The sequence below is a fragment of the Hyperoodon ampullatus genome (genome assembly GCF_949752795.1).
Source record: "Hyperoodon ampullatus genome assembly, chromosome: 1".
Classification (NCBI taxonomy): Eukaryota; Metazoa; Chordata; class Mammalia; order Artiodactyla; family Ziphiidae; genus Hyperoodon; species Hyperoodon ampullatus.
The window spans coordinates 60,183,594-60,203,028 of record NC_136914.1 but is presented as its reverse complement, the minus strand read 5'-3'; the positions used below and the strand labels follow the sequence as shown (position 1 = coordinate 60,203,028).

The window sequence follows — 19,435 nt, the reverse complement described above, 5'->3', positions numbered from 1 at the left end:
GAAAGCCCACACTATTTTAATTTTTTCCAATTTTTTTCTTGTAAAATATACATAACACAACATTAACCAGTTAAACCACTTTGAAGTGTACACATCCGTGTCAGTAACTACATTCACATTGTGTGCAACTATTACCACCATGCATCTCCAGAACTCTTTTCATTTTGCAAAGCTGAAACTCTGAAACCCATTAATAATTTCCCATTCCCCCCATTTCCCAGTCCCTGGCATTCCACTTTCCGTCTCTGAATCTGACAACTCTAGGTCCACCATATTAGTGGAATCATACAGTCTTACACATTATCCTTCTGTACCTGGCTTACGTCACTTAGCATGGTGTCCTCAAGGCTCATCCATGTTGTAGCATGTCTCAGAATGTCCTCGCACATTTACGTTTTTACTCGATGCAGCAGTTCAGCTCCTCCAGCCTCTGTTCCCAAACCCTCCAGCTCTACCTTGCCGTCTAACCTCATTTAGGGGCTGAGCTGAACAGAAGGACTGTTCATGGAATAGGGTCCTTGCCCCTTGGCAGCTGTGGTTACAAGAGTATATCCCTACTCCATTATGAATAATTTTTTGAAATCCAGACAGTGAAAAGGTCTAAAAGCTATCTGTTTCCAAAATATATCATACTTCTTGGCACAAAAGCCCTGGGTCCTTAGGTAATCCTTCTATCCCTCCTCTAATTTTTCAGGAAAAATTGCCATGAGATTAATATCTGCCCCTGCAGATTCTCGTACATTTCTTATTCCCTGGAGCATACCTCTCTTTAAAGTTCCTTAGCCCATCCTTCAAATCTATTTATTTTGCTTTCTCCATCTCGTGTTTCCTTTTGCAACTCCCTGCAAAATGCTTGTGTCACTGCCTGGCTTTTGTACCCATTGTCACTGCATTGAAAGACAAGATGTTTCAGGCCTGGCTTCTTACCTGTGTATTTTGAGGGTAGATTGTGAACAGACGAGATCTTTCTCAGCAGTTCTGCAGTCTGTTAAGAGAAAGATAAGGGGACTGAGTTGAATCATGTGCACATAGAAACACTGTGGAAATAAACATGTGCTATGCAAATGGGAATGGGAAACTACCATACTGCAAAAACACAGATGGCTAACCTATGGTTGCATGGGATGATCTGACCTCATTCAATGCTCACAGCCACCCATAAAGTAGGTTTTATAGGTGGAAAATCCAAGGCTCAGAGCAGAAGCAACATCAAAATTTACACAGCCCATAAGCAGTGGATTCAAACTCAAGGCTGTGGGCTCCTCTGTCAGTGCCCTTTACTTTCTGCCAGCTGCCATCTTGCAGGATCACCCCAAGTCCCACTTGTCTCCAGACAGAGAATTGGACCCTTCTCTCACTTCCAGCCACTTCACCCTCTCTTCCTTCTGGTTCCTCTTCTTCCATCTCTTAGATATGGAGTTCGGCAGGGGTTGCTGTGACTCCTTGGCTCTCTTTAAAGTCCTCCAACAGGCCTGCATCCTTTCTCCATGTTTTAAGGGAGTCACTGCTGAACCCCAGGGGGACAGCCAGCTGGGAGAATTGGAATGTTCCAGACATCTCAGAAAGCACTGGCCAGAGTCGTCACTGGCCTTCCTGGAAATGCAAGTGGTGTCTGGCCTGCCTTCCTTGTCACCTGCACAGGGCCATCTTGACCTCAGATCCTGTGCAGGTTGAAGGCTGGGCTGGTTACTGGGCTGTGGCCTGTAAGCTCTGCTTGGCTTTGAAGAGCTTCTGTGCCCTGCTTAGCAGCACACCCTGTCTGGGCCCCCTTTTGGGCATCAAGGCGACTTCTGCTGGGTGTCAGGACCCCATGACCACTCCTGGGTCGCTTCTAAATTTTCCTTGGCTCAGGCCCTGGAATTTCTCTTCTCACTACACTCTGCTTCTCTGCCTGCCTGAAGCATGAGGACAGATTTTCCCTTCCAATCTTCTCTCCTATGGCTCTAGGTCCTCCTTGGGATCCAGTCTCCTTAGGCACTGTGAAAGCCATTGTTGGGTTTGCCCAGATGCCCCCACCCCTTTCCAGGTGGGCCTGAAACTTAGCTCCGTCCAACCAGAGTGCCCCATTCCTGGGCACAGTGACTGGTTCAAGGATTGGATAAGCATGTGACCCAAACCAGGCCAACCATAGTCCACCCTTGGGATTGTTTTGTTGGCTGGGAAGGAATGCTGGCTTTTGAGATGACGCCATCATTGGTCATCATTGCTCCAAGAGACAAAGCTGTGGATTCAGTCACACCTGATGGTCCTGATTCTTCCCCATCCTTCCCCATTATATGAGACAATAAAATTATTTCTTAATCGAATTGTTGATTTTTATGCATTTTTAACATAAAGCTTACTATTTTACCCATTGTTAAGCATACAGTTCAGTGATATTAAATGCATGCATATTGTTGGGTGGGATAGGGAGGGTGGGAGGGAGATGCAAGAGGGCAGAGATATGGGAACATATGTATATGTATAACTGATTCAATTTGTTATAAAGCAGAAACCGACACACCATTATAAAGCAATTATACTCCAATAAAGATGTAAAAAAAAAAAAAAATAGAGTCGAGACCCCAGAGAAAACTACTAGTATTTTTTTAAACATATTTTCTCATTCTCTAAGATACGATGGTAAATACAAGAGCAAGGTGCGTTAAAATGTGTTTTTAAATCTTATGCTTCAGTTATTCCTAGAATCCCAATATCAAGTATTTCTAGGATTCTATGATTCAAAAATTCTAGGATTTCCTTATTCTAAGATTCTCTGGCTGCAGGAAGAGAGACCAAAGTCCTCTTTTCATGCCCTTGTGAGCTACCATTTGGGTAGAAGGGAGAGAGAATGGGTCATTCCATCCTCACAGCTCCCTAGGACTTGGACAGGCTATGTAAGCGTCTCATCCATGCCCATGCCAGCCCTCCAAGGATGCCCCCGCCCATTCTCTGCACCCTTCCCCGTGACTCACTGAGGCTGGGCTCTGGTGTTTGTTTGGTGGGTGCTGGCAGCCCTGGAGCCTCAGCCGCCCTGGCCTTGGTGGGGCCTGACCCATGAGGTGCGGGGGCCCAGGAGGACCACACTCTTTCCCTCTCCCTTTACTCTCCCTTTACGGTGGGGGCCAGAGACACCTCCAGGTGGGTGCTGCCCCACCAGAACCAAAGGTTCCAGGCCTAGAATAGGCTGGTGGGGCAGGGGCTCTGAGCAGACGGTGAGGACTCACCCAGGAGCTCAGCATTTGGGCTTCCCCGACGTGGGGTCCGAGTGATGGTGGTGGAGGGGACTGCCGGCTGTGACCCACCTCCCCACGGAAGAACATCATCCTCTGCTGACCGGTGGGGTGGTAGAGCCGAGACTAGGGACTGTGGGTGTGCGATGGGTGCCTTCTCTCTGCCCTTCTCCCTCCAGGCAACATCCAGAGCTGGTCTCTTCATTCCTGCCCAGCTCCCCCGGGGAACCTCCAGGCAGAGCCTGCGGGAAACCCTGGCAGTGGCTGGCCAGCTCCCCCACTCCCATGACCAGCCAGGCCCTGTCGCCTCCCTGCCCCCAGTGTGTCTCTCCTGCCCCTGCCACTCCAGCCTCTTCCTCACTCTGGGTTTGAGACCCACTTGACAAAAGGAGCCACCTAGCTCTGCCATAGCCCACTGTGTGACCCTGAGAATGTACGTACTTCCTCCCTGGGCCCATCTCCCCATTCTGTAAAGTTGAGGGTCCAGAAAATTTTCAGGCTCCTTCCAAGTCCAGACAGGCTCTGACTCCATGGGAGAGAAGTGGGGTACGCTTGCAGATGGGCACTACCCCAGCTATCCCAACACAAATACGTGCCATGTCAACAAAGTCGCTAAAGCAGAGGCGATTTCTCTACTGAAACCCACACGTCAGCGTGGGGTTCCTGCCCCTTGAGGTCCTCAAGTGGCTAGAATCTCTGCGCAGAGTTTGGTGCCCTCCTCAGTGTTTCTGTGACTTCCCAGAGTGTGTGTGTGCGCGTGGGAGGGACTGCCTGCTGAGCTCCGATTTCCAGGGCTGTGCTCACTCCTTTATCTTCACCCATGCATCAGTTCAGTTCTCTCAATTCCCGCCGAAATAAACAAAAATCCTGACTCATGCAAAGCCCTTAATTTGGACATTCCCAAAGGACTGAGGGGACAGCCACGCCAGAACAATTAAGTATTAGACGTATTAGGCAAATTGAATCCTAAAAAGCCCCCAGCCGCTCCCACCTGCCCCCGCTGCCATCTCTGTCTTTGTGGCTCCCCCCACCCTGTCTCCACAACCATTTTCTCTCCGCATTAAGGGTGCTCTCCACGGTTACAAGGGGCCCCTTATGCAGCCTCACTTTTCTCAGTGCCCCCAGCAGCGCAGACCCACTTACTCGGTGATACAAATTCTGCCGCTCACTTAGAAGCTAAGAGTGGCTCCAGTCATTTGCTTTCAGTGACATTTCTTTTGTCAGTGGTGATTGCTCTATCAAAGCCTCCTGAGATTTCTTTAGTGAGCTCCCCTAGTTACGTTTAGAACAGGATGAGACTTTCATACATTTGAATCCCAAAGATTTTTTTTCTTTCCTACAGCACAACGCTGAGATAAAGTGCAGTCCTGCAATTCAGGCCTCAGGGAAGCGTGAGGTTTATTACCCCGCAACCTGGTGGAAGCCTCGTGCCAGCCTGGCAGTGCCCGGTGTGGGTGGGAAGCTCAAGAGGCCACAGGAGGAACACCCTTCCCCAGGACAGCGAGGTGGGACCCGGGCACCCTGGAGCCCCAGCCCTTCCGAACCGGGGTGCAAGGCAGCCCCCAACATCCCTCTTTTCCCCCACCCAGCTCTGCCCTCCACCAGCAGAGGGTACCCCCGGAACCTGGGGAGATAGCTGGAGGGGCTGCAGGCAGGAAGCACCCCCTCTCCTCACCACTTACCCAGCAAATGCCCCTCGCCTGTCTCGGCCTGGCCCGGGGACTTAGGGCTAAGTCCCTTCACTCACCGGCCTCCTAGGGGCAGGGCCCAGACGCTCTGGGGCTGAACCCCCATTGGGGCTCACCTTCCAGCTCTGGATGCCTCCCTTGGACAGGTCCCTTTATTCTCAGTGCATCAGTGGCCACAACTGTAAGGTGGAATAATGAAACACAGAATGAGATCATTTAGTGAAAGCACCTTGCAAACTGGCCCAATGCCAGTGTCAGACCCAAGTACAGTATATATTAGCAAAAAATATCATCCCAGGCTCCTGGTTCAGGGCTCCTGCCCAGTATTTAGTCCCCTGTGGCTCTGTGACCCTCCATCCCCCTGCCCATGGCATTCCAGGTGAGAAATCCTTGAACCCTCCCAGTTTCCATAGTTTGAAGATTTCTGGGGCTCCTGCAAACATAGAGACTTGGGGGCCCACTGCCTGCGGCCCCAGCTCTGCCCCTCAGACCAACCCAGATGCAGCATTTGACTCCTGCGCAAACCATCAGGAGGAATCCAGTCATCATGAGCATTTGGGATTTCTGGAGATTTTGCAGGAGTTGTGTGGGTCCCAGGGAAGAGCTCTGCTGTTAGCCCCTGGCATTCAACCACCACTCCCCCCTTCCCCCATCTCTCTCCGCCCACTGCCACCTCCCACTCAGCTCTCACGGAAGCCCCCAGATAATACCCTTGCTCACAAACCATCGCCCCCAGCCTTCGGCAGTCTTTGTACTAGGGGACCCTTGCCTTGAATCAGCATCCCCCCAAGGGGCGTTACTAAGGGCTCACCCAACTGCCCAGAGATGGATGAACCCCTCCAGCTCCCTTTGCCTGGGATGGGTGCCCACCCAGCATCCCTGCGTGGCTGAAAGCCTCTCTCAGCTGCGCCCTCCTCCTACCCTCTCAGCCTCCACAGTGTGACCTGGCCTGCGCCCACCCCCAGCCCTCCCTGGGGGACGTGGCCACCTCCGCTCAGTCTCCCTGGCCGCACACGGACTTCCTGAACTTCAGTAGCCCGGAGCAGGACAGAATGCTGGAGACGGTCCTGTCCCCTCAGCCATCTCCAGACCCCCTGCATCCGCTGTAGAGGACCCTCACCACCACTCTCCCCTTGAGAGGCTGTAGGAATAGCTGGGGAAGGGAGCAATAGGACGGAAATGGCAGCTAACACGTACGTAGCACTTGGCACGTGCATGCACTCTCCTAAAGGCTTTTCACATACCACAGATACGTATGCAACACATGCAAAAATAAACCACTTAGTCCTCACACTAATCCTGTGAAATATGTATTGTTTCCATTTTATAGATGAAGAAACTGAGGCTCAGAGAGGTTAAGTAACTCGCCAAAGATCACACAGTGAGTGATGGAGTCAGAACTGGAAGCCAGGCAATCTGGTCTCTGCTCTTTTCCACAGGAGGCTTCCGAGCCCCCATCGTCTCCCTCACCAGGGCCTATGCTCCCCGCAACCCACATGGTAACACCTGGAGCTTAGATGGAACAGAGGGTGGGAAACCACTGGCCTAAGAGGAGATGTGAGATCTGTCAGGAACATATTGCATGAGCACAGGCAAATCCTAACTCCTGGCCTGGATGCTGCCACCACTGGTGTGGTTTGGGCATAGTCATTTGGTCTCTCTGGGCCTCAGTTTCCCCATTTGCACAAGGGGGTCAGACGTTTCTACACATTCTCCTGCTGCTAATCTTGTATGAACTGAAGGCCTAAGTGTCCTCTTACCGATCCAGCCAGTGATAGGCTCCTCCTAGGAGACACGACCTCCAGCTGCAAGGCCCAGCGGGCTGCTCACCCCCTCTCCTGGCTTCCAGCTGCCTCTTGGTTTCCAGGGCCCGGTCCCCAGGAAGAATCTAGGGAGCCCTGTGGGACTTTGAAGGGAAGCAGGGAACCCACCACCTCTGTGCATCCCTGCTTATCCTGCAAATGCTGCATTTATTAAGGGCAAGTCCCGCCATCATGGGCTCACGGTCTAGGGGGCAGACAGGCCTTATTCAGTCACCACGGAGATCAACTCACAAGTGCACCAAATTCTCTGAAGCAGAGGTTGGAGAAACAGCCCCTGAGGAAGACCGGCAGGGCCTCGGCAGCTGCGGGAAGGATTTTGGCCTTCTCCCTAAGGGCAATGGAAGCCACTGGATGGCTTCTGGCAGGGCCCCTGTGAGGCAGAACTGAACCACGCCCCCCACCCCAGATCTCTTTAATGTTATTATTCATCATCAGTTTTTTAGGAACAATAGTAATTCCTCACTTGCTAAGCACTTTCATAGACACTTTCTCCTTTGCTCTAAACTAACCTTGTGAGTCGTTCCATATTCCCATTTTGCAAATAAGGGAGCTGAGGCTGGAAGGGAGGCGGTGGCCGGGCAGGCTGCATGTAGGTCCAAGAGCTGGTGTGGAGCCAGGCCCCCTGCCTGCCTGAGCTTGTCCCAGGGGGACTCTGAGCTTGGCGGGCGCCCTGCTGCTTCCACCTCTCCAGGAGCGATGAGGCACCGCCAGCCCTGGTGGCCATCCCCTCCCAGGGAGTCCTGGCAGCAGGAACAGGGCCTTTGCCCAGCAGCGGAGGGTTTGCCGGGGTGCCTCTGGCTGTCTGTGCACGTTTCTTCCAGCAGCACGCAGCCAGGAGTCCCGGAGGCCTCTGCTGAGGCCTTCTGGGAGGCAGGGGGTGGAGAGAGAAAGATACAAATAAGAAAAGAATCATGCCTCTCCTCCAGCAGCCTACAGCCTAGGGAGGCAGAGACACTGCACTCAACAGCTCAAGGAGTGATCAGCAATTCTGATAGGGAAAAAGTATGCCCATTTTACAGATGAGAGTCTAAGGATCAGAGAGGTAAAATAACTTTTCCAATTCCACCCAGCTGGTAAATGGTGATGCTGGGAGTCAAAAGAATCCCTGTCCAACTGGGGGAGGGGAGTTTTCCCCAGGAAAACAGTGCGGCGTTTCCACAGAGATCCTGGGTGACAGAGGTCTCCCATTACCCTGGTTATGTGATTAAAAATTATTTTTTTAAACTGAGATATAATTTGCACACAGGAAAATGTGTGTGACAAATGTGTGTAACCACCACCAGCATCAAGGTACAGAGCATCTCCAGCTCTCCACAAAGTTCCCTCATGCTCACTCCCAGTCTCCGTCCTACCCCCAGCCCTGGCAACTAGTTTTCTGTCCTCAGGGTTTTATCTTTTCCAAAATCTCCTGTGAAGGGACTCACCTGGTGTGTAGTCTTTTGGGGCCTGGCTTTCACTTCGCAGAACGCTGTGAATATCTGTGCATGTTGATGCATGCATGTACAAGTGAGTGGCTCACGCCTTTTTATCGTTGAGTAGTATTCCGTCCGTTGTATGGATACGCCACAGTTTATTTATCCATTCACTATTTGCTATACGTTTGGGTTGTTTCCAGTTGAAGGCTATTTTGAATAAAGTTGTTAATGGACATTTGCATACAGGTTGCTTTGTGGACAAAAGTTTTCATTTCCTTTGTGTGAGTACTTAGGGCAGTCGTTGCTGAGTTGTAGGTAAGTGTATTGTTCAGCTTTATGAGAAGCAGTCCAAACGTTTTCCTAAGCGGCTCTACCACTTTGCATCCCCACCCAAATGTATGAGAGTTCCAGTTGCCCAGCATCCTCCCAATACTCGATGTGGTCAATCTTGTTACTTTTAGCTGTTCTAATGGGTAGGAAGTAGGATCTCTTTGTGGTTTTAATTGGCCTTTCCCTAATAACCAATGATGTTGAGCATCTTTTCCTGTTATCTATTTGTCACTGTATATCTTTAGTAAAGTGTCCAAATCTTTTGTCCATTCTTTGGCGGGAGGGCTAAGAACTCTTTATATATTCTGGATACAAGTCCAATATCAGATATATGACGTGAAAATATCTTCTCCCAGCTTGTGGGGTTTCGTTTTTTTCTGTTTTTTGCCTTCTCATTTTTTCACCACTGTCTTTTGAAGAGTAGTTTTCAGTCTTGACCAAGTCCAATTTGTCAAGCTTTTCTTTTATGGCTTATACTTTTAGTGCCATCTTTGTCTAACCCAAGGTCACAAAGATTTTTAAAAATGTTTTTCCTCGGTAAGTTTTATGGTTTTAGTTCTTACCTTTAAGTTGATTATCCATTTTGACTGAGTCAATTTTCGCACATGATATGAGGTGAAAGTTGAGATTTATTTTTTTCCATGCGGATCTTCCATTTTTCCAGTATCATTTATTGAGAAGACTATCCTGTCCTGATTGAGCTACCTTGGCACTTTGTTGATAGCTAACCATGGTCGTGTGAGTCTATTTCTGGATTTTCTATTCTGTCCCATTGTTCTGTGCGTCTATTCTTATGCCAAAGCCTTACCGTCTTGGTTACTATAGCTTCACAGTAAGCCTAGAAATCAGGGAGTGTAAATCCTCCCACTTTGTTCTTTTTCAGAATTGTTTTGGATATTCTAGATCTTTATTGCCATAAAAATTTTATCATCAGTTTGCCAATTTTTAAAAAACACCCAGTCTGCTGGAATTTTGAGTGGAATAACATTAAACTTATAGATCATTCTGGGGAGAATCTGACCTCTTAACAATATTGAGGTTTCTTTTAGATATTCTTATGTTTCTCTCAGCAAGGCATTATAGTTTTTCACGTACAGGTATTTTATGCCCTGATGCACTGTGAACAGGTATTGTTTTCTTAATTTGCACTCTCAAACTTGGTTGGAGCCCCAGGGGATGCTGTCGAGGCTCTCCTGTCCTGCCCCAGATATTCCTCGTGTGCATCCAGAGGAGGCCTGCAGATAAGAGGGGATGAGTAGGTGTAGACTCCCCTGTGCACGGGGCTCCCCATGATTCCAAATTGTCACCCTAACCTTTAAAAATCTGTTAAAATTTCAGTTGCATTTTCTGCTTCTCTGTTAACCACTTTCTTCCATGCTCTTCCATGTTCTGCCAGAGGTGGAAGAGTGCATGGGCCCTCTCTCTTCTAGGGACTTGTCACCCTCTGAAATTTAATCCACCTTGGGCTAAGAGGTATGACTTTGTAGATTATTAGCTTCTTCTCATCGTTAGGGTAGGACTGATATCTTTTTGTAGCGTTCTGCATCCTAAGCAGGGTGTAGGTAACTTTTGGTGAGGGCCGTGGCCTGGGCTTCCAAGGCCACAGTCCCCTCAGGGATGGGAGGGCCACCGGGAGACTGGAAAAAGGGAAGGATTCCACAGGTGGAGGCCTGGGGGCTTAGAGGAGCCCAAACCCTGACTCTGGCCCACTCCTGTGGCACAGCGGGATGAGCTGTCCTTTTTTTTTTTTTTTTTTTTTTGCTGTACGCGGGCCTCTCACTGTTGTGGCCTCTCCCGTTGCGGAGCACAGGCTCCGGACGCTCAGGCTCAGCGGCCATGGCTCACGGGCCCAGCCGCTCCGCGGCATGTGGGATCCTCCCAGACCGGGGCACGAACTCGCGTCCCCTGCATCGGCAGGCGGACTCCCAACCACTGCGCCACCAGGGAAGCCCTTTTTTTTTTTTTTTTAAATCTATGATCTTGTTGTTTGTAATGCTCCAGAATTGACAACAGCAGATAAACCTGGTTTTCTCATACAAAAAAAATTATGTAGCCTTGTTAGTTATAATATTTTAAATTGTGGGAAAGAAGATAAAAACCCTCTTACTTAGCTGCTTCCCAATCCTCTGCACTTCATCAGGGCCACCCCCCAGCTGAGGCTTCCCTGAGTCACAGCTCATTACTTACTATGACAATTCAGGCAGCACATGGCAGAACTACCAAAAGCAATGCTGTAAGTGTCTGTGGTGGTGGTTGCTGTTTGTATGTCTGGTTTTGTGCCCCCAAGGATGTTATTTCCCTGTTGCTGGAAGCCTCATCAAAACCAAAGACGTTTCCATTTATGATCACCCTGCCATCTGCATGACTGGCACAGACAGCCAAGTATTATCCTATTTATTAGGATTCCTTGTCCTGCTGATGGCAGTTGATCAGAGGTCAGTACCTGGAGCCCTATGTGAAGGACTCTTAGGGGGAGAATGCACTGATGGATTGGCAATGTCTGTCACGGGCAAGAGATGGGGAAGCATCGGCATGTGTTTCCATGGTTATCCCTGCCCCATGAAATGTGCCAGGGCTGCTGTCAGAGCTGGGGTGCTGGGGCTCTTAGAGGGCCCCACTCCACCCAAACTACCCACCATGGCAAGGACTGCACTGCACCAAGGGCATGTGCCCACCCAGGGTCCATGATCTCCCTCCTTGCAGGCTACACTCTGAGTACAACGGCCCACAGAATGCCCCATCCGAACAGTCCCAAATCTAGGGCCTGTGGTAGCATCTCCCTAGGTCAGTCCCCCTAAGGTGAGACTGGGTCACCATGTAGGCACCCCTAGGCCCAAGTGGTGGCTGTTTAGAAGGGGCAGTTTCCAAGGGGAAGCTGTTTGCACAGGGATGTAAATGGAGCTTGGACTTGAGGCCTAGACACACACAGACGTGTGAGGTCCCTGAATGGGGGTCTCCTCTTGCCCTGGGCCCCACAAATGTCAGGGAGGGACCTGTGATACTCTCGTTGAAAGGGTGTGGTAAGGATTAATGATGTCTGTCATGGGCAAGGGGTAGTTTGAAATTATACAGCACCTTGCATGTTGGCCCTCCCTGCCCAGTAAGATGCATCACATTCCTTCCACCTCCTGTCTGGCATCCACATCCTGCACGGACTTTTCCAGGGAAAGAGCGCTCACCACCTTCCAAGGGAGACACCCCCTGTGTGTTTGAAAGTTCATTAGAACATCCTTCCCTATGCCGACCGCCAAATTACCTCCCAGGTGCTTCCACCCTTTGGACCAAGTTCTGGACGGTGACTTGCTCAAGGCCACACAGCTACTTGGTGGAGGAGCCTAAGTAGGACCCCCAGGCCCCCAGGCCCGTTCTTGCCTCTCCACCCTGAGGTGATGCTCAGAGGAGCCCCAGAGCAAGCGGGGCCGCGGCGGGGAGGCGGGGGGCCGAGTCTTCTCGTGGCTCTGTGCCCTCCCTGTCCACCCCCAGCCCCAATCATCTTACCAGCCCAGCACATTAGCGCTCTGGCTTTGCTGGCCCTTTCCACTAAAACAGAGAGAAAAAGAAAAACACCGCACAACGTTCTGGGGTCCAAAACAAACACCAAGGACAATGTTAATAAATACATAAAATTGTAAGGATCTGGATCTCAAAGGCACTTAACATAGGCAGGCTGGGTCGCGCAGGAATGGTTCAGTGTGTGCCCCAGCCTTGCCGGGAGGGGCCAGGCAGCGGGTGGAGAGGGCACCTGGGGAGCCCCTCTAGGGCCTCCATTCTCCGGGGGTCGCTGCCTGGGACCCACTGCTCCTATTCCTCTAGCCTGGCTCAGAGTGGCTCCCTTGCCCTGGGAACAGAAGAACTAGCCAGCACCTCTACGGCCTGCTGAGGAGTCTGGGAGACCCTCTGCATGACTTAGAGTGAGAACCCCTGGGAGAGGTCTTGGGAACCGGGCAGCTTCCTGAGAGCCAGAGGGCCCAGGGAAGTTACCTGCCCTTGGAGGTAACGTGGGTGCAGCTGAGGCCCCACAGTGCTGTCTCCTCCCCACCTGCATGAGGGGCAGAGGCTCACGTCCTGACCTGGGGCACTTGGCCCTTGTCATCCCCAGGACCTGGCTATGAGTGGACTCTGGTCCTCAGCCCTGGAGCCTGGTCACCCGCGCACCCGCACCCAGTACCACAAATGGACCTCTGGTCCAGCTTAAGCCAGGTGGGAGAAGACGACGCCTGACTCCAGCAGGAGTGGTCTTTGGTAGAGGGCAATGATTGGCAGGGCTCAGCCTGAGAACTCACGTCTCCTCTGTGCCCCACAAAGTCACCTTCCAGGCCGTGCTCTCTTCACGCGCCGGAGTGATGACCACAGTTGCCGTTCCTGGCCTAGCACCAGCTGGGAACCCCCTGGATGATGAGGACACATGTTCCAGAGTGTCCAGAGCCCCCTTCTCAGGGGGGCCTGGAGTGAGGTTAAAAGGCCCACCTGTAAACTGGAGGCACCAGAAGTAATAGGAAGTGCCATCTTCAGGGGCAGAGGTGGCCACCAACATGGCCCTCCAGCCAGCAATTGCAAGGTGGACTCTGCCCTTTGGCCGTGGCCAGAGGAGCTGTCTGGAGCTCTCGCTATGAAGAGTTGGGTCTGAGATGAACTGGCCTCCCGCCCACACTAGCCCTGCAGCTGGAGCCTCACGACCACATTCGGCCCCAGCCCACTTCCTCTGGGACCGCCCTGTGAGGGCTCCCCCGACCTTCCCCGGCCCTGTTCTGCCCCTCTTGGCAGAGGAGCCTGGTACACGGGGCCTCCACAGGGGTCCCCACGATTTCTGGCAAAGGGAGGCGGTGTGAGGCCCGGTGGCTGTGTGTGTGTGTGTGTGTGTGTTGGGGGGAGTTAGCTGGCCCTCTGTCCTGGCAGGAGAGACAGACAGGAGCCCCTGAGAGGTTCGACTCGGCCACCTGGGCTGCTTGCTGAGGTATCTCTGGTTAGGGCTTTCCCTGATCTTTTTCTTCCTCATAGACCCACTTCATGGGGTGAAAAGTGTCACAGCCCCAAACTAGAACAATAAGAAGGCAAATAATTTAAAAGGCAGTCCGTGCTTGCCCGGGCCCCGCTGTGTGTCCTCTGAGCCGGGATGGCTGGGGCAGCACAGAGGGTGTAAACTTGACTGGTGGGGTGGGCAAGGCGAGGCTCATGTCACCGGGGAGGTGGTGGGAAGGCTGGTGCCTGGATGCTTCGGGTCTTCCCTGAGCTGCCCTTTATCTTCAGAGACTGGTGTAGGGGCCCCAGCCCAGCCCCAGGGCAGTCCCCGGGGGGCACTAGGGGAAGTGCCCCAGAATACTGTAGGGTTCAGTTTCTGGGCAGCAAAGCGGCGCTGGCTCACTGGGGAGCTTGTGCCCAGAGGTCCTAGGAGCTGTGTGGGTCGGCCATGCTGATGGTCGTCTGATCCCGCTGGTCCCACAGTGGGCTCCACAGCCTCTGGAGGGGCCTTGGGTCCTCGGAAGGGGCTCCCAGGAGTGGAGAAGGGTGGTGGTGAGGCCAGGCTGGGGTCCGGGCTCACGTCAGGGCCCGAGGCCTTCATGGTACAGGACTCACAGCACAGCCGGTGGTAGCCGGGGATGGAGCAGTAGCGATCAAGCACTTCCATCTGGCAGAAGATGGACCTGTCCTCCACACAGGGCTCCGCTGCACACACAGCACAAGGACCGATGCTGGAGGACGCCCATCAGCCAGGTTACAACTCCCACTCAGCCCTCCATCTCCCGCCCTCACCACCTCCCAATCAACCCAAAGGAATCCAATCCACTCTGGCCAGGGCCAGGCAGATTACTCACACTGTGACAAGCAGCTTAAACATCCTGCCCCTGGTGAGCACGCATTTGGAACAGTAAGCCCCCCACCAATAAATTTGGAATCAAGCAGATCTAGGTTCCGATCAAGGCTCTAGCACTTAAAAGCTGCAAGGCTTCGGGCAAGTCATTTAAACTCTCCGACACTCAGTTTCTTCTGTGAAGTGGGAATAATGCTGACATTTACCAATTAATAATATTATTATTATTGTAAATAGCATTTGTAAAGTTCCTGGCATAGAGGGGTGTTCCTTATATTAGTTTTGTTTGCTTTTGTTCAAATGTCATCTAAAAATGTTTTTGCATTTCTGTGATAACTTCAGGTAGGTCTCTCCAGACAATGTGAAGGCAGGAGCTTTGCTTTCTATTAATTTTTGCCAGGGAACGAGGAAAGGAGGGGGACAGGGAAGAGGAGAGGAGGGGGAGGGGGGGAGAGAAAGAGAAGAGAGAAAATGTAGGGTGCTGGCTTAGGGGAACAGGAGAGAGACTAGAGAAAATGGAAAGCCAGTGGCCTCTAGATGGCGCTAGAATTCTAGGGTCAGAATCAGAGCTCCCCTTTGCTCCCAGAGGAAGAGGAAAGGAAACCCCAGCACCTGAAGAGCCTGAGCCTCAGCACAGGAGCAGAGCAGCAGCAAGACTGGAGCCAGAAGCGCCTTTGAGGACATTTAATCAGACCCCTCTATTTTACAGACGAGGTCGCTGAGCTCAGAGAGTTTCACGAATTTGTACAAGGTCACACAGCCGATTGATCCTCTAACTAGGAGTTTGGGTCTGGGATCTTTCTGCTACTCATCTTGTCAGACCCTGGTCCTTGGGAAGGTAAGAAAGGGAAGCAGAGAAGGAACCTAGGAAGGATGCACAGAACATAGAGCCTGGTATATAATAGGTGCTTAGTTAATATTTATTAATGGATGGATGTGGGTGGTTAGATGGATGGGTGGATGGATGGCAAGATGAGAGGGTGAGCTGCTGGGCTCCTGATCATGAAGCAGAGAGAAATGACTGCTACTGTATTTGTTGTTGGCTGACTGCTAAGCAGGAATGCGTGCATTATCTCATTTAATTCTCTCAACAGCCCTATAAAGAGAGCTCAGAACTACAATTGCTTATCCAAAAATCTTGGAACCAGATATGGTTCATAATTCAGAACTTTTGAGGTTAGAAGAGTAATATTCAGTGTATTCACATTATATAATGTCCACAGTGGAGACTGGAGGTCACCTTGCAACCAAATACGGCAATGTTTCCGTAGCAAAACAATAACTAATCTCTCGTTAGTTCAGTTCAGATTTTGCTTCCCAGTGAGTCTGCACCAAATTTAGGGAGACACTTGCAGCTTTCAGTATTTTGGAACTGCAGATAAGGAATCATGGACCAATATAAGTATCATCCCCACCTCACAGCTGAGGAATCCAAGGCTCCAAGAGGCTAAGATCACGTGGACAGCCTGGAAGCTGGGTCCACTCCACTGCACGGCCCACGCCCACGATGCCACGAACACTGGAAGACTGGGGAGGGGGTGGGGTCCAGAGATACACTTACTTGATGATATCTTGTTGATGGGATCTAGGGGCCCAGATTGTGGCACCCATTCCCCCTCTGGGGTCACAAGTTCCCGGACGTCAGCCCTCACTGTGGAGGTCTGGAGATTTCCTGTGAGGGGGAAAAGCAGCTCTAGTATTTGGGCTGGGAAGCCAGCCAAGCTGGGCCTCAGGTCTAGGCCAGAGGAGCTGGGCTGGCCCCCCCATCCTACCCGGCTCACCTCCGCAGGCAGGCAGGCTGCAGACCTGGACCGTGTCCGGCTTGTCCCCCTCACAATGCCCCAGACTGCTGGCGTTGGCCCGGCACACCACCTGCCGCAGCTGGACGCCCTCTCCGCAAGTGACGGAGCACTGCCGTGGGGAGACGGGGGCAGGGGGTGTGGAGAGACAGAGGAAGGAGGTGGTGAGCTCCGAAGTCCAGCCAGTGCCCAGGACAGAAAGGGGACAGAGAAGGGTGCCAAGTCTCTGCTGGACCAGAGGGACATGCAAGGACTGCTCTCAACAGCCTCTCCGGGACAGCACAGCAGCTGTCAAATACTCCTGTACCAGGTGGGAAAGAGCCACTGCCCTGATCTTGGAACCCCCTGAACCTTCCCACCATCTGGAGGGGGCCTGTGGGACCCCATTCCAGCACTACTGCTTGTGTCCACTCTGTCTAGCCTGTGCCTGGGTCCTTAAATATTCTGTGTATCACCCTGCTGACATCCACTAGCCCAAGGGACCTGAGGTAGGTCCATGCACTTGATGATACCTTGTTAAGGGGATGTAGGAACCCAGACTGTAACAACTGCTAAGCTGAGAGAGCTGGGGGATGGGGTCACCATGGACCCCTCTAGCTCTGACATTCAATGACTTTGTTTCCAACACTCAGCTTGTAGAGACATGCTCAAAAGTGTCTTCTTCTCTAAGACGGAAAGGTGTGGGTACAAGGAACAGAAGGCCATTTGAAAGGGCTGCCACACACATCATGCCCTGGAACCCACATACTCGGATAAAGGGGTGGGGTGGCTTCAGGAAAAGCAAGGGTGCCCCACGTGACCAGGTCACTGGGTTTGTAGGCACTGAGCACAGCCTCTCCTAGCAGGATGGGAAGGACTTGCAAAGGTCCACTTCTCATACCAGGGCAGGTGATGAGCAAGGGAGACACAAGGGTCACATGCCACACAGAACAGCGGGACAAAGACGGCTCATCTTCCCAGGAGGAATAATTACAAACAGCAATAGCTCTGGAATGCTCTGCCCATCTTACAGGGGCAACTAACTTCCACCAGCTGTCACCTCTCTGTTTTATGTAAGGGGCCCTTTATGGACCAGCAGTCTTTCTGGTTTATATTCAAACAAATAAAGCTATATATTATGGAGAAGAATATAAAATCTGCACAGGTTGCGTGGGGGTTTTTAGTTATTTAAAATACTCTGTATTATGCAATATTTCAAGCCTACAGGAAGGTATGAGGAAGTTGGTCATGAACGCCTGTTCAAACACCCCCATTAGCAACTTTAATAAATCAGTATTCTGGCGCATTTTCAAATACTGTGTTGTGCCTTTTTAAACTTTAAGTAAATGGTATCCCCATTGGTAGTGCTTTTTTCTTCATACTTCAGTGCTTTTTCTCACCTATTTTTCTGAGGTTTATCTATATTGATAAGTACAGTTCAAGCTTATTCATTTTCCTTGCTGTATAGTATTTTATTACATGAATAGACTGTGGGGTTTTTTGGGGGGGGTCCAATTTCCTATGGATGGATATTTAGAATATTTCCTGATACTTTGCTATTATAATAAACATCACTGTGCTTTCCATGTGCATTTCCATGATCAAATGAGGTTTTAAAAATTGTAATCAAATATACAGATCATAAAATGTACATCGTAACCATTTTTAAGTGTACAGTTCAGTGGCACTAAGTAAATTCACATTACTGTGTAACCATCACCACCATCCATCTCTAGAACTGTTTCTTCTTCCCAAACTGAAACTCTGTGCCCACTAAACATTAACTTCCCATTCGCCTCTCCCCTGGTCCCTGGCGACCACACTTCTACTTTCTCTCTCTATGAATTTGACTGCTCTAGGTATCTCACATAAGTGGAATCATACAGTATTTGTCATTTTGTGTCTGGCTTATTTCACTCTACATAATGTCTCCAAGGTTCACAACAAACGAATTTTTAAGAGAAAACCCCAAACTTGAAAAAACGTCCCTGTGGCCCCTGGACTATTCCACAACCTTCTTACTGTTTGCCTTTTTCTTCCCTGGCCTCCCAGCAATGAACTTGCTACAGAGCTGCCAGAGTGATCTTTAAACCTGAAATCAGAGCTGGTGACATACACGTTAAAACCTTTCAAGTTTCCCACTGCTCTTATATAACTCTAACTCCTCATAAAGCCCTGCAGGATTTGACCCCCTGCCCACTCTCCAAAGATGTCGTGTAACCCCTGCCCCTCTCATTAAGCTCTAGTCCCAATGTCCTTTAGGTTTCTGGAACATGGCAAGGTTGTTCTTGCCACAGGGTCTTCATATGGCTCACACCTCAGGTCTCAGCTCAAATGTCACCTCCTCAGAGAGGCCCTCCCTGATATGTTACCCTGTTTACTTCTGCTCAGCTCCAACTGCAACCTGTAAATGCTTTTGTTATTGGTACTTGTCTCTATGTCTCCCTCACTGGACTGTAAGCCCCACGAGGACAAGAATCAGGTCTGTCTGGTTGGTAATGGGTTCCAGGCATTCTTAGTACAGTGTGCCTGGAACGTAGTTGACACCTTAGTTTCCCAACCAGGGATGGAACCCGTGCCCCCTGCATTGGAAGTGCAGAGTCTTAACCACTGGACAGCCAGGGGAGTCCCAGTAAATATTTCTTAATACAAGAGTGTCTTTCAATTTGCTCATCTGTAACAAAGGGATATTAGCCCGGGCCTCCTAACTCTGTGAAGGTCAAAGCTGATAGTGAATGACTATAAAGGCCAAGCCCAAAACCATGGCCCAGCATACCGTTGGACTTAGTTTTGAGAAAAATCAGATCAGATGTGGGGAGAGGAATTCAGCCAGAAACACTCCGCCTGCAGGGAGCACCAGATCTCTCTGCAGCTCCTCCACCCAGACCCTCCTCTTCCTTGACTTTGCAAGGAAGGTGCCTGTCGGCCCAGCCCCTCCCACGCCCTGAGGACAGCTCACCTGGGACCAGGCTCCCGTCCGCCACTGGGCTGGACAGGGCACGCGGTGGCAGGGCCGGCGGGCCTCGGGCCGGTCCCCGGGGCAGGCCTTGGCTGGCATGGCCTTGTGGGTACCATTGGAGAGGGGCAGCAGGCACTGCACTCCCCGAGTCTGCACCCCCAGCTTCCCACAACTCCGGCTGCAGGTGCCCCACTCCTCCGTCACCCACCTGGAGACAGACAGGGAGAAAGGTGGAGGAAAGGCGGGACTATGGGACACTTCCTCCCAGGGCCACTCCCACTCCCTGAACCACCAAAGGCAGGAGCCACAGAGAGGGTTTGGGCTTCAGAATGCTTGGGGGCCAAGCCAACCATCCATGTGGCTCTGCAGCTGTCAGGTGTGTGCCCTTAGGGAGGTCACGTATTTTCTCCTCTGTTTCCTC

At 51.2% G+C, this 19,435-nt stretch overlaps 1 protein-coding gene across 2 annotated transcripts in view; it reads right to left on the bottom strand.

The window, feature by feature from the left end:
• Positions 1 to 13,638: 13,638 nt before the first annotated feature.
• ADAMTS14 (ADAM metallopeptidase with thrombospondin type 1 motif 14) overlaps positions 13,639 to 19,435 on the bottom strand; it is a gene marked incomplete at both ends in the record, with an annotated part of 91,191 nt that continues 85,394 nt past the window's right edge. For both annotated transcript variants that reach the window (XM_079712586.1, XM_079712585.1), the window contains 4 exons: positions 13,639 to 14,132; positions 15,839 to 15,949; positions 16,059 to 16,188; positions 19,015 to 19,222. In XM_079712586.1, coding sequence (XP_079568712.1) covers positions 13,639 to 14,132; positions 15,839 to 15,949; positions 16,059 to 16,188; positions 19,015 to 19,222 — 943 coding nt within the window. The remainder of the gene's footprint in view (positions 14,133 to 15,838; positions 15,950 to 16,058; positions 16,189 to 19,014; positions 19,223 to 19,435) is intronic.